We start from the raw sequence: 14,286 nt of genomic DNA, 5'->3' as shown, positions 1-14,286 counted from the left end.
CTCAGAGCCCCTTGCAGGGCCTGAAGGGGCTCCAGGAGAGCTGGAGAGGGACTTTGGAGGAAGACCTGGAGTGACAGGATGAGGAAATGGCTTTGCAGTGCCGGAGGGCAGGATTAGATTAGATTAGATCCATGCACAGGCTTCCACCCAGAGAGTAACAGACTCATAGAATCATGGAATGGTTTGGGTTGGAAAAGAGCTTAAAGATCACCCAGTTCCACCCCCTGCCATGGGCAGGGACACCTTCCACTGTCCCAGGTTGCTCCAGGCCCTGTCCAGCCTGGCCTTGGACACTTCCAGGAATGGGGCAGCTACAGGGCACGCTGTGCCAGGGCCTCACCACCCTCACAAGGAAGAATTTCTTCCCAATACCTCATCTAAATCTCTCCTCTGTCAGTATAAAACCATTCCCCCTTGTCCCACTGCCACAGATGCTCTGGCCCTGGGCTGTTCCCTGTGCTGTACATGACTTTCAGGCTGGTTTTACATGCTGCAGGGAAGATGCAGTTTCCTGTATCTCCGGTGTTCCTGGCACATTCCCACTCTGGAAGGAACAAGCATCCTTCTGAGATGCACTTCATGCATTAGCATTTTCTTCTTTAGCCCTGGACTCGAGCCCATGATGAGCTCAGAGGCTGCACATTGAAAACCTCTCCTGAGCCACTCTGGGAAAACAGAGCAGGCACTGATATCCCAGCAGCGAGTCCTTCTCACGGCCCTGGGAGAACCCTCCATGCTGTTCCCTTGGAAATGGCTCCCCCTCCATTGATCCCTTTGAATTCTGCCTCTATTTCATCTCCCAGGGGAGATGGTGCTCTGTATCCAGCCTTGCTCATTCCTCCCTCCTTCCAGGGATGCAGGGGCTTCTCTGGCCAAGCAGTGCCAGGGCCTCCCACCCTCACAGCCAAGAATTCCTTCCTCCAGCAGCTCCCATGGCCCCCTCCCTCCCTCCCATTGACTGAGTTCTGTGTGACCTCTGCTGCTGCCTCTGGCCAAGGACAGTGAGGGATGTGCACCAGGGGCCATGAGATGGGAAGTGAAGCACAGAGACGCTCTGGAAGCTCTGCCCTTCTCTGGTAAAAGTCCTTTATTAGAACGGCAAACATGACATTGTCGTCAGTACAGCGGCTGTGTGCGGCTACCATCGCGCAACGGGGGGACGACGTCTTACAATCACTGGGACTCTAAGAAGCACCATGGACACCCTAAAGAACGGGGGATGACTTAGGCTGAGAGAGGAGCCCCGGGTGAGCCGGCCACGGGGGCTCCTCAGGAATCCACCCGGGAGCTGCCCGGCGTTGTCCCGCAACACGGCTCGGGCAGCTGGGAGGAACTCCTCGGCGGGAGTCAACGAGATAGCACCCATCCAATAAATTAGGAAAACCTAATGCTAGAGCAACAAGGGGCTGTCCTAGAGGAGGGCAGGCTGGGAGGGAATGGGCTATTTACATTTGTCTTTCTGCTGGGCCGGCGCTCCCGTCGCATCCCGCCCGGAGCCGGGCTGGGAGCGATCCCGCTGCCCGTCCCGGCTCCGCGGGGACAGCGAAGCGAAGCGAGGGGACAGCGCATGCAGGCGCTCTCGGCTCCGTACGGGGCTGGCACTGTTCCTCTCCTGCCTCTGGATTACCAGAAAGTCGAGCAGGGGACGGCGGCCGGCGGGAACTGCTGCCGGCAGCAGGCGCGCGTTCCTGAGTGCGGGGCTGTGGCCAGCTCTCCTTCCTCCCCATCCCATCCCCGCCCCCGGGCTCTCTGTCAGACCCTCGCTGCAGAATGAATTCTCCGGTGATTGGAAGGACACTATCAGTTGAATTTAAGGCTAGGCGTTATATGGCAACTATAAAAAAATAAACACTAATCTCCAAAGAGCCGGGTGAGGGCTCTCTGGTCTATGGCTGTGCACCGAGGTGTGGGGGGCCCCTGGAGAGCCCCCCGTGGGCATTCAGCACCCAACCAAGGGCCTGCCAGCACCTGGAGCACCTGGGGACAGGATGGCCACCCCCTGCCCCGCACAGATGCCCCAGGGGGACACAGCACAGAGTGGGGTGTTTTGGTAAGGACATGGAGACTGACTGGTAATCCAGGACCCACCTCGACACATGACCGAGGGTGCTCTGCAAGAAAGGCCACAGGGGAAAGAAATAATCCTGCAAAGTAACCAGGCTGGCGTGGGCGGAAGCGTTCCCGTGGTGGGGTCCCTTGGGCTGCCCCCACGGGCGGGGAAAGCGAGACAGAACTGCCCCCTCCCCCAAAACCCCAACTCAAATTAGGAAAACCAAACCTAAAAGCAGACACAGGAGAACAGCTCAGGCTACCTAGGTACTTCATCAGCCAAGGAGAGCTAAAGAGCAAAGCGCACACACACGGGACAGCGCGGAGGCCGGAGAGCAGAGGCGGCCCAAAGCCGGGATCTTCCTTCCTGATTCCTTCCTCATCTCCAGCCAGAGGCCGAGCAGGGACCCAGCAGCTGGGCAGGGACCTGGCAGCTGGGCAGGCACCCAGCAGCTGGGCAGGGACCTGGCCTTGTCCTGCAGGAGGGAACGGGCTGGCTCCTCTCACCCCGGGAAGAGGCAGCCGGCTCCGGGAGCATCCTCAGGGCATGGCCGAGCGCGAAGCGTAGAACTCGGGCACGGGCAGCCCGGTGTGCAGCGTCACCTGCAAGGACAGACACGGGGCTCAGCTGTGTCCCAGGGTGCCTGCTGGGACAGCTCATAGCATGGCAGCTGGCACATTGTCCCCAGAGAGGGCAGGAGCAGCACTGGGGACAGGCAGGATGTGACTGGAGATGCGGGTGTCCCCAGAAGTGTGGCAGTGGCTCCATCTGGCTTGTTCCTCACTTTTCTGTGCTGCTGGAGTGAGCTGGGACTGCTGGTAGCAAGCTCCAAGTATTCCCAGCTGGCTGTGTAGAAATCCCACAGCTGGCTGCCAGAGAGGTGGGAAGTGGCAGGAGCTGGGTCTTTGTGCAGGTGAGATGGACAAAGGGGATGGGGGGACCTGAAGGACAGTGAAGACATTAGAGGAGATCTTGGAGAAGCCCCTGGGCTGAGTGGGGATGGGGACAGAGAGGGGACAGGGACGGTGGAGGGGATATGGCTCTTTGCTGGTGGGAGCAGGGAGCTTTGTGGTGGGAGAGCTGAGCAGCATCAGGATGTTGGGGCAGGGCCATGCTCACACAGGCACTGGTGAAATTCAGCTCCCTCCACAAATGCTTTCGTCTGGAAGGAGAGCACAATTCCTCCTTTTATTGCAGCAGCAGCAGCAGCAGCATTTCTCCCTTCAGATACAGATTTGCAGAAAACTGTCTAAAATACAGAGATTTCCCTCCTAATTAGAGTTGTTTTCAATCAGGCATATACCTCTGAAAAAGCATAATAAATGACTTGGCTTAATTAGGAGCCTTTGATCAGCATCCCTAGGGATTTCTGTGCTGTCAGGGGATTTAGGCACTGCCTTGCCCAGGGAACTCACAAAGCCAAGGGGCTCCAGAGATGCCTTGTCCCTTATGGCTGTGTAGAGGACTGGGGTAGGAGTTAAACCCAGCACTCAGCAGGATGCTTTTACCACACCAAATTACTACAGCACCTCTAAACCCAGCCAGCATGGGCTTCGTTAGCGTTTCCTAATTAAACATTTCTCCAAGCCAGGCAGACTCCCCTGCCAGTGAGACCCTTAGGGTGGGAAAATTTGGCAAGGATGCTCCCAAAGTTTGGGATGGTCCCAACACACCTTTGTCCCAGTGCTGCTGGAAAATTGTCACTGCCTTGGTGACAGTGCAGCAAGCCCTGGATCCTGATGGACACAGCAGAGCATGTCCTAATCCATGGATCCCTGATTCACAATGATCCTGATGGACACAGCAGAGCATGTCCTAATCCATGGATCCCTGATTCACAATGATCCTGATGGACACAGCAGAGCATGTCCTAATCCATGGATCCCTGATTCACAGAGGCCACTTGGTGCCTCTGCCCTTGCACAGAGGTGATCCTAAAATCCTAGAATGGTTTGGGTTGGAAGTGACCTCAAAGCTCATCTCATTCCACCCCTCCATGGCAGGGACACCTTCCACTGTCCCAGGCTGCTCCAAGCCCTGTCCAGCCTGGCCTTGGACACTGCCAGGGATCCAGGGGCAGCCACAGCTGCTCTGGGAATTCTATTCCAGGGCCTTCCACCCTCACAGGGAAGAATTTCTTCCCAATATCCCATCTCCTCCTGCCCTTTGGGAAGCCATTCTCCCTTATCCTGTCACTCCAGGCTGTGTTCCAAAGTCCCTCTCCAGGTCTGACACCCACTGTAGAAGACCCTGCCAAAATGCTGGGCACCCTGAGATGATCCATCCTGTGTCCCTGGATGTGCCTGGGCATTGTGCAGGGTTGGGGTGCAGGCAGTGCCAGGGAGGATGTGCCAAAGCCAGGGTGTGCAGGATTCCCTGGGACAGAGGAGAGCAGGGATGTGATCAGTGAGAAGAGAAAGGAAAGATGGAAATACCGGAATGGTGGCACCACTTGGGGATGTTCAGGAGAGCTGAGAGCTTGGGAGAGAGGGAGAGAAGAGGGGTTTGAAATGTCCCAGAGGCAAACAGGCTTTGAAAGGTGCCCCTCTCCCTGGTGATGCTCCCATCCAGGACCTGGGACAGCTGTAGGAGCTGGTGAGGCTCTTGTGAGGGAGCATCACAAAAGAGTTATCAAACCCCACCCCAAGGAGGGCTGGAGAACCCTGGTGCTTCAGCAGTCCTGAGGGAGGAACCTGGAGCAGGCAGTGAGGCTACAGGGAGGCCTGTCCTGGTTTGGGAGACTCCCAGGTGGTTTAGGGTGCATGATCAGCTCCTTCCAAGCCACCCTTGCTGCCCAAGAACTCTCCTGCTCCTGCTCCTGAGCAGCAACCACCGCAGCGGCAGCAGCATGGGGGCAGTGTGACAGCAAGGTCACCATTCCCACTGCTGGGAATGTCACACCCTGCTCCAGAGAGCCCGACCAAGCCGTACCTGCACGTTCCTGTTGAGGCTGACGGCGGGGAAGAAGAGGCCCTCCAGGTTCTCAAAGGCCACGGGCCCTTGCTGGTCCTCGTTGATGGAGAAGGTCAGGGTCCTCCTGGTCAGATCCAGCAGCACTCCCACCGTGGCGCCTTTCGTGATCCCACCCTCCGTTCTGTGGGAGGAAAAGGCTCAATGGTCCCCGTGCTCCTGGCTCAGGCCATGGAGATCAAGGACTGATGATGGTGAACACCACAGCTCACCCAGGAGCCAGGCCATGACCTGCTCCCATCCCAGCCATGCTCATCCTTCCCTGGGAACCTCCTCCTCTACCCTCTCATGGAGCTGCTCTCCTCTTGCCATGATGTCCCCAAGGAAAAGCCACCCTGAGAGCAGCTACAGCGACACAACCACGGGGGAAAGCAGGTGGAACTGTGGAGCAAAGCCACAGCAAAACCTGCTGATCCATCAGGAAAGGCCTGCAGGAAGGTGACCCCAGGCTCTCCCCAAACAAAGTCCCCAGTCCCACGTGGAACACGAGCAGTGGCTCAGGGATCAAGGCAAATGTTGCTGCAGGAGTTGCAAGGATTTGGCTGTTACTGGGAAGGGGATGCCAACAGAAAGAGTCAGCAGGGAAAAAGTGGCGGCAGGCAGGGAAGGAACACTGGAACAAGGCAGCACCAAGCAGGCAGGGCTTGATTCCCACTTGGGGAAGGGCACATCCTCCCAACAGAGATGACCAGGATTGATGTCACCCACCCAGTGAACTCTTGTAGGTGCCACTCTCAAAGCCACAGGCTCTTTGGGCTGTGGTGTGGGGGGAAGCCCCTGTCCCTGCCTGATGCAGTTGGTTTGGGGGGATCCCTGGGGGCCCCCTAAGCTGTGTGTTCCCTGGTAGCAGCAGGCAGGCAAGGAGACTCCACACAGCTTCTGAGGGTGCTAATTCGATGAGGGTTTTTTGGGGGTCCCACCCCCAGGAGCAGCATGGTTTGTGAGAGAGAAGGGAGAAAAGGGAAGGCAGGGGGAGAGAGGGAGAGCCTGGGGAGAAAAGGGCCAAGAGAGAGTCTATGGTCTCCCCCCACAGCTTAACAGGGAGATTCCAAAGTGGGCACGGAATAAGCCTTGGGCCAACGGGATTACAGATCCATGACACTTCAGGGGAGAGGATCCCAGGCTCGGAATAACCCCTACATTTTCGAGGGGTGAGACAGAGCAAACCACTGAACTAAAATGCAACCCCACACCCACCCACCTACCTGTTGGTGTGGGAGTTGTTGTGCATGAACCAGCTGCGGTTGTTGTCCACGTACATGGCCCAGGCCTTGTCGTCCTTGCCCAGCATGGCATCTTTGAGGACGTCGATGCGAGCCACGCCAAAGGCCGGGTCGGGGTGGTTGTCGTAGCGATCGATGGACAGCTCCCAGTAGTGGAGCCCTTTGGAAAAGCCCGTTTTGCCCAGCACCACCCTGTCATCGTAGCTGTTGCAGGTGACAGTCAGGTTGTCATTGGAAAAGATGATGTCAGCGTGGGCAGAGGAGGGGTCGAAAGAAAACCAAGCAACTGGAACACACAAACAAGACGGGGTTAGCGCGGTGGGGACGCGCCGGGGACGCGGGGAGCGACACGGACGGGGCATGCTGCATGCAGGACACGGAGCTTCCACCACGGAGGGACAACTTCCACCAGGGAGGGACAACTTCCACCACGGAGGGACAACTTCCACCACGGAGGGATGCTCTGAGCTCCTGTGGCTGCAGCTGCCAGTGTGCCTGAGGTTTTATGGCCAGGACTTGGAGGAGTTTCGCTCTTGCTGCTCCATGGTTGCCTATGTCTCAGCTCGTGAGCCTGCAGGATCCTCAAGGCCTCCTAAAATTTGGCCCTTGCAGGAGATGTGATCCTCACCAGGTCTCCAGGCTCTAACAGAATTATGGAATTGTGGAAGGGTTTGGGTTGGAAGGGATTTTAAAGCCCATCTTATTCCAACCCCTGCCATGGCAGGGACACCTTCCACTATCCCAGGTTGCTCCAAGCCCTGTCCAGCCTGGCCTGGAATGTAACTTACTCTCAGGACCGAGTGTTATCAGTTTGCAGAGTCAGGTCAATGTGGGAAGGGAACTGAGGATCAGCAGACAAACTCTGTGTGTGTATTTAAGGGCTGTTTTTGGGAACCAAAAGCACACACAAAGGTCTTCATTCACTGAGTCACACAAAGAAACCTCCCTGCCAAGCAACGAGCCACACCTAAGACAAGAACTCAAGGGAAGGCTGGAAAATGCCCCAAAACCTCCAGGATTCCGTAGGGCTGCTGGTTTAAATGCACAGGACTTGGTTACTGCAAATCTGACAGACACAGCGTCACGTCCTCGACAAGACAGACGGACAGGGAGTCATTCACAAGCCACCAGCCCGGTTCCCCAGGTGGTTTCCTCCAGCTGAAAATGTGAACTGACACATCCAACAAAACACTCTGGCGGCTTGAAAAACAAAACCACTCGTGTGAGACTGATTGACTCTGGTTTATTGGAAGGTTCCACAGGACAGCTGCCATGCACGCGGCCGCCCCGCGCTCCCCGCGCTCCCCGCGCTGCGCACGGGAGTGCCGTACCTGCCACCATTTTTTTAATGTCAACTGTGGTCATCCCCAGGGAAAGGCATGCAGGAGAGAAAACAGCACGTGAGGTTGGGTAGGAGAGAGAAGGAAAAACCATTCCTGCTTGTCTGTGACTCCAGCCAGAGCATGGATCTGTTGGCATTGTGCATCAAGGTGGGGCGAGAGGCGCGAGGATGGGCTGGGGCTGTGAGAGGGTGCAGGGTGAGGAGGGAATCCCACAGGGCTGCGGGCTCCTTCTCCCAGGGGAATGAGCAGGACTGGCCCTGCAGACAGCCTGAAGAGGACAGGCAAGCGGCAGCCACCTTGCTTTAATTAGCTGCAAAGGGGCTAATTGCATTCAGGGCATTTGGCCCATGTTCAAGTGCCTTAATGAGCAGGGATATGTACTGAGAATCATGGAGTGCTTTGGGTTGGAAGGAACCTCAAAATTCATCCTGTTCCACCCACTGCCATGGGCAGGGACACCTTCCACTAGCCCAGGTTGCTCCAAGCTAGCCTTGGACACTTCCAGGGATCCAGGGGCAGCCACAGCTTCTCTGGGAATTCTATTCCAGGGCCTCCCTACCCTCACAGCCCGAATTCCTTCCAAATATCCAACCTAACCCTGCCCTCTTTCAATTTTAAAGAGGAGGAGAGCAGAAGAATCAGTTCTCAATTACAGGGCCATTTCCAGAGCACTGACCTCAGGTTTCTCTTTAAAACCATTTGGGGGAAAACCAAAATGCCTTTACATCATCCAGCCACCATAACTTCTCCAAATCTGCCACCTGCTCAGGGCAGTGGTGGAGTTCCCATTCTTGGAGGGATTTAAAAGCTGTGTGGATGTGGCACTTGGGGACATGGCTCAGTGCTGGGGACATGGCCTTGGCAGTGCTGGGGAATAGTTAGACTCAGTTTTAGAGGGCTTTTCCAACCTCAACAATTCCATGATTCTGTCACATCCAGGAGTGCTCTGCAAGCAGGGTACGAGCGAGAAACGCTGCTCAGTCGCCAAAGAAAAGATAAAAAAGCAAAAAGAATAAAAAGAATGAAGCAACAGGCAGTACGTGCCAGTTAATTGTAATTAAGATACTTGCCTAATTGGGAGTAAGGCGATCCTTGTGAGTCAAAATTGCATCCTATAAAGAGATACTACATTTCACACATCACAGCTGAGGAACAACAACCTCCTGACAAACACTCTGAGCATTTCATTGTTAATTAAGCATCCAGCAGCCACGGGAGGCCTGATTCATTAAAAGCCAGAGGGCACGGAGAGGGGTGGCAAACACAGCCTGGGAGTTTGAGTGTGGACTGTATAAAGTCTGACTGCTCAGGATGCCAAATTATTCTGCTTTTCTCAGAAAAAAGGCAGGAAATTTTAGCCTTGGTGGAGTATCTTGGCTGCTTGGTAAAGATTCTCTAAACTGACTGATTCTCTAAACTGACTGAAAAACACTTCTTGAAGGACAGGGATTGAGGAAAAGGCAGCTCCTGATGGGTCTGGGGTGGAATGGAGCTGGAATGGAGATCCCCAATGGCTGACACCTGCCTCAGACCCCAAAGGGCTGTACCTTCATCAGCTGCAAGGGCAGGATGTGTCAGGTGCCCTTCATGCTCCTGTGCCTGATTGCTGGCTGCTCCCACCTCATGGGAGCCAGGGACTGATCCAGGAGCTTGTCCTGACCTAGGGGCTTGTCCTGATTCAAGAGTTTTTCCTGACCTAGGGGCTTGTCCTAATCCAGTTTTTTCTTACCTAGAAGCTTGTCCTAATCCAGGAGCTTGCCCTGATCCAGGAGCTTGTTCTGACCTAGGAGCTTGTCCTGTTCCAGGAGTTTTTCCTGACCTAGGGGATTGTCCTGATCCAGGAGCTCATCCTCACCAGGAGGAGACACCAACATAAGCCCTGTGTGGGGCAGCACGCACCAAGGGCGCTGGATTTTAGGGCCACCCCTGCCCAGCTCTGTGCCTGGTTCCCCCCTCCTGCCCTGGGTGTTGGTGGGAAGGCACCTGGCTGTGGCTGTGCTCCGTGCTGTGCCAAGAGGCTCCTCCTGAGGCTGCTTTAATGAATCCTGCCCCGTGTCCCGACTCCAACACCGCTTCTCCAGGGCTCCGCGCATCGCTGTGCTCCAAAGCTCTCATGAGGGACACACAGACCCTGTTTTGGCTGTCAGGACCCCGTTTTTCCCTGTTCCCCCACCCCAGAGTGCGGCTGCAGAAGGTCCAAGGTGCACACATGGGTCTGGCTCACGGGCAGCACGGGAGGGTCCCGGAACCCCGGACACAAAGGAAGGAACGTCCGTAACAAAACAGCGTTGGAAGCCATCAGCTCACAGCAGCACGATGAGAAATCAAACATAAAAAGCACAAAGAAAAGAAAGTTTGCAGGGTCCTCCCCCCACCCTGGTTATTCTGGCAAGGGTCATGCTGCAGCATTCCTCATTCCGTGTTATGGGATGGAAATCAAACAATCGGGGGCCCCCATTCTTCCAGGGCTTCCACCGGAGCAAGCCGGGAATGAACGCCTTTGGAGTGGTGTACATCCAGAGTGGTGGAAGAATCAGGGCCCAGGATCTTTAGCAACAGAAGATGTGCAAAGATTGGTTAGAAAACAGCTCTGAGAGATGCCTGTGCCTGTGGCTCCTTTCTGGCTGCCCAAATCCATCCCTCACTCTGCCTGACCTGCCTCCATCCCAGCACAGCCCGTGATTCCAGGCACACGGATCTGAGCTCGTGTGGGGCTGCCAGGCCACAGAGGCATCACAGGGGTGGTGTTCTCTGCTCTGCAGGAAGCAGGGCTTTGGGATGGGCACATCTGGGTTTGGAAAAGCTGAGCCCAGTGCTCAAAGCTGAGCAGAAAAGAGCCCACGTCTCCAGGCCCTAAGTCGGGCTGTGAGCTGGAATCACAGAATCCCAAACTGGTTTGGGTTGGAGGGGACACAAATCACCTCATTCCACACCCCTGCTGTGGGCAGGGACACCTTCCACTATCCCAGGCTGCTCCAACCTGGCCTGGGACAGACACTTCCAGGGATGGGGAGTCCTCAGTCTCTCTGAGCAACAAGCCAGAGCCTGCATCCAGACTTGCTTCTTTCCTAAGAGGGGTCTAGATTTAATCAACCAAACTCATTTCACAGACCAAATCTCCCAGCAGAGGCTGCGTTTCCTGGTTGTGCTCAGAAAGGAAAGCATGGGGATATTCCCACAGGTTTCACCCAGGGAATGTCTTTTCTGATTAACCCTTGACACAAGCTCAACACAAACCAGAAATGAGGAATCTTCCAGAGGAAAGTGTCCCTGCCCATATCAGGAGGTTGGAAGTGGATGAGCTTTAAGGTCCCTTCTAACCCAAACCATTCAGGGATTTATGATCACCAAAGGGCTCAGCCTCGCCAAGAGCAGCACCCAGGTAAGGAATGACTGTGCTGCTCCATCAGCCCACACCTGAAACACCCCAGGAGAAGCACACCACTGACCCCCCTGGGCGGCAGGAGCAGGCCACTGACAAACAGAAAGAATTCCCACTGCCATCTGCATGTCATGGCAAAAACAAACACGACAGAACAGAACAAACAGAGAGTTTGGAGATGCCCAGAAGCACAGACCAAGAGGCAAGGCCAGAGGCGCTCAGCTCACCGGCTGAATTCAGGGACTGTAAGGAAGAATGCAAGCTCAGCTGGTGGGCCGAAGATCTTAGCTCAAAGTAGGATCTCCCCGAGAAGCTGGGTTGCAGGTTAAGGGTGGAGGAGAAAGGACTCATTCTACGAAGCTGCGATCTTTCCAAAGGCACTGGAAAAGGGAGGGTCTGCTCTTCTGACTGCGTGTCTAAACGTAAGATCAAGGCAAACTGCACATCAGACATGGGCTCTCTGCTGGGCAGAGAGCAGAAAACAGCTCTGAGAGATCCCTGTGCCTCTGGGGATCTGTCACTCCCCAGCCCCAGCCCCAGCTCAGGGCAGAGCACAGAGCCTGCTCCTGTGACAGGTGCTGGGCAGCCCAGAGAGACCCTTCAGGGCAGCCTGACAGCAAGGAAAACATGTTCATCTTCCAAAGTGTCCCCGTGACAAATTCAACTGGTTTTCTGTAAAGGGGGGAGGGTTCTGCATCTCTTCACAGTAATGCACCTAAAAGAATTCACAAGTTACCATGCACACGTCCCATCGTGCTTTAACACATCCCAAACCTTTTCCCAGGGGTGGCAAACCCAGCTGGTGACATTTTGCAGGGCTGTGCTAAGCTCCATCACCCTAAGAACCACCAAGCACCCACCTTACTCAAGGGTTGTTCGGGAGGTTGTGTTCTTGGTATCCCTTTGTACCTGTCAAAACACATCTGAGCCTTACAGCAAGAATTTAACCTGTGGCATTCACAGCAAAAACGTCAGAGCAGAGGGAACCTCTTGGGTCATTGGTCTCTGTTCCCTGCTACCACAGTCACCTCCCACAGTTTCTTCCCTAACCTCTTCCAGGATTGTGTTAACATGAAAATGTAGAATCCACCATCCACACGCTCACACTGCATCCCCCAGCCTTCCCAGCTCTGCTGTGAGTATGGATTGAGCTGGGAATTGTTAAAACAGATAAAAAGGGAACATTTCTTTGCATGGTGGGTTGTAACTTCTCCAACTCGCTGCTGCTGTGGCCCAGGCTGTGGAAGCAAAGGGGGTCAGTGGGGTCAGAGGAGATAAATTATTGCACAACAGCCAATAAACAGAGCTCAAAGTTTGTTTATTAGTTTAGCTTCTAACCCTACCAAGAGTGAGAGGAGCTACTACCACGAGTAGCTGTGCTCGTGGCTCTCCCTATCAGCCCCTCACATCCCTGTAGCTCCCTGGGGCTGATCCCCCTGGGATTGCTCACCCTTTCCAAAAGCTGCTGGTTAAAAAGCCCTGCTTGCTGCTCAGGGTCACTCCATGGATGGTCAGGAATTTAAAGTTGGGCTCCAGATGAGGAGCTGGGCTTGAAAGAAAAGGTTCTGGTGCTTGGCTTGGCTGGGGAAGGGAGGAGGAAGCTCTGTGCCTGGAGAGAAGCCTGAGAGGCACTGCTGAGCTCCATTTCTCCATCTCCACCTGGAGTGAGCTGGTCCTTCATCCTGACATCCAGAGCATGGAAAGAGGTCAGCAGGAGTCTGGCCAGAGGCAGGGAAATCTGCTGGATGAGGGAAAACCAGGAGAGCAGGGCTGCCCAGCTCAGGGAGGAGGAGGAGGAGGCTGGGAGAGACCCCAGGGCAGCCAAGCAGGGCTGCCACCAGCCAAGCTTTGGGCCATGTCTGTGCCCTGGGTCACCTTTTTCTTCCAGACTCACTTCCCAGCACACAGCTGAGCTTCATTCAGGTGCTGGAGAAACAGAGGTTAAGGCAGAGCCTTGGGCTAAGATGTGACAGAGCAAGAGACACTCCCAGGGATTGCGTGGAACAGCCCCAAACCAGCTCAGGAGGGGACACAGTCCAAGGGAAGGATGGCACCTTCCACCCTTGCTGCCCCTTGGCTGTGCTGGTGACAGGGATCTTCACCCCTGGGAAGCCCCAGCACAGGGGAAGGGCTCAGGAGCTCAGACCTTCTCCCAGCCAGGAACCACCTTGTCCTGCTGCTGGCACCAAGAACCAGCTCTGAAGGGTGACCTGCCATAGCTTCCTCGGGGCTGAGCAGAAGGTGCCTCTCCCATGGGCTGGGAAGATGCTCCTGCTGCAGATTCCTGCCTTCCCGTGGGATTTTCCACCTGGCTGCTGTAGCTGTTGACAGAGGCAGCACCTGCAGAGCCCCAGACACGTCCCCTTCTTCTCATCCTGGTTCTCTTCAGATGCTGAACCCTGCAAGACCTTTTGCTCCCCACTACCCTCTGCTCACAGAAAGCAGAAGAAAGGCTTCAGTTCCCTTGCACAGGCTGCAGATGAACATCTCATGGGCCAGAGCTACAAACCAGCTCTTCAATACCAGAGTTCCTCCCAGCCACGTTCAGAGAGATTCTCTCTTCACATCGAGCCTGTCCCTTTTTTGTCCTCTCTTCCCACACAACCATTTTGCAGGAAGCTGCAGAGCTTGGCTGAAGGGAAAAGCTAAGCCTACTTCAGACAAAATAGCTCTTAAGAAGGGCTGATGGTGCTGTAAAAGGCAGGAATAAAAGCCTAAGCCAGGGCTGTGATGTGCTCCATTCACAGTCACTGGGATATCCGGAAGCTGCACACACAGATGTGATTTATTTCCCTTTCAATCCAAAAGAGCTCAGGCAGCCTCTAAGAGCACAAAATGCTCCAGGCCCGTTTGACTTTCTCTCCCTGCCTTTTTTTTTTTTTTGTGCTGGAATAACAAATGCAAGAGCTCATTCAAGTGAAAAGGCTGAATGAATGCAGCCAAGGAGATGGAACTTCTCCTTGGTGGCACAGCCCGAGCACAGCCCTGCTGGGGCCACAAGCAGCTCTTTTCTCCCAGATTCCTTTGTATTTTGGAGCTTGGCTCAAGGTGAGAACACCTCTGAGAGGAAATCAAAGCTGGGAAGATCATAGAGAGGACCCTGTGAACTCCTGGCTGGGACAACTTAAAGCCCAGCTGGTTTTGATGAGGAAATTGTGCCTCAAATGTGTCGTGTGAGGCACGAAGGAGATGAGAAGTCAAAGCTCTGCTGTCTCCTGCTGAGGCTGGAGTGGGAGCTGTTGACCTTCAGGCTTTGGGAGCAATCCTGGCCAGCCTGGCACGGGGCTGGATGCAGCTTGTCCCCTCCCTGGATCTCCA

The 14,286-nt window shown here is 55.0% G+C and overlaps 1 protein-coding gene across 2 annotated transcripts in view; it reads right to left on the bottom strand.

Annotated features, from left to right (window-relative positions):
• Positions 1-1,069: 1,069 nt before the first annotated feature.
• TRIM9 (tripartite motif containing 9) overlaps positions 1,070-14,286 on the bottom strand; it is a 75,635-nt gene continuing 62,418 nt past the window's right edge. For both annotated transcript variants that reach the window (XM_036383903.2, XM_036383904.2), the window contains exons 8-13: positions 11,196-11,384; positions 8,657-8,698; positions 7,575-7,598; positions 6,226-6,529; positions 4,982-5,144; positions 1,070-2,652 (exon numbers count right to left, since the gene is read on the bottom strand). In XM_036383903.2, coding sequence (XP_036239796.1) covers positions 2,590-2,652; positions 4,982-5,144; positions 6,226-6,529; positions 7,575-7,598; positions 8,657-8,698; positions 11,196-11,384 — 785 coding nt within the window. In that variant the 3' untranslated portion in view covers positions 1,070-2,589. The remainder of the gene's footprint in view (positions 2,653-4,981; positions 5,145-6,225; positions 6,530-7,574; positions 7,599-8,656; positions 8,699-11,195; positions 11,385-14,286) is intronic.

Source organism: Molothrus ater, chromosome 6 (assembly GCF_012460135.2).
Source record: "Molothrus ater isolate BHLD 08-10-18 breed brown headed cowbird chromosome 6, BPBGC_Mater_1.1, whole genome shotgun sequence".
Taxonomy (NCBI): domain Eukaryota; kingdom Metazoa; phylum Chordata; class Aves; order Passeriformes; family Icteridae; genus Molothrus; species Molothrus ater.
The sequence above is the reverse complement of the archived record's forward strand: the minus strand, read 5'-3'. Positions and strand labels throughout refer to the sequence as shown.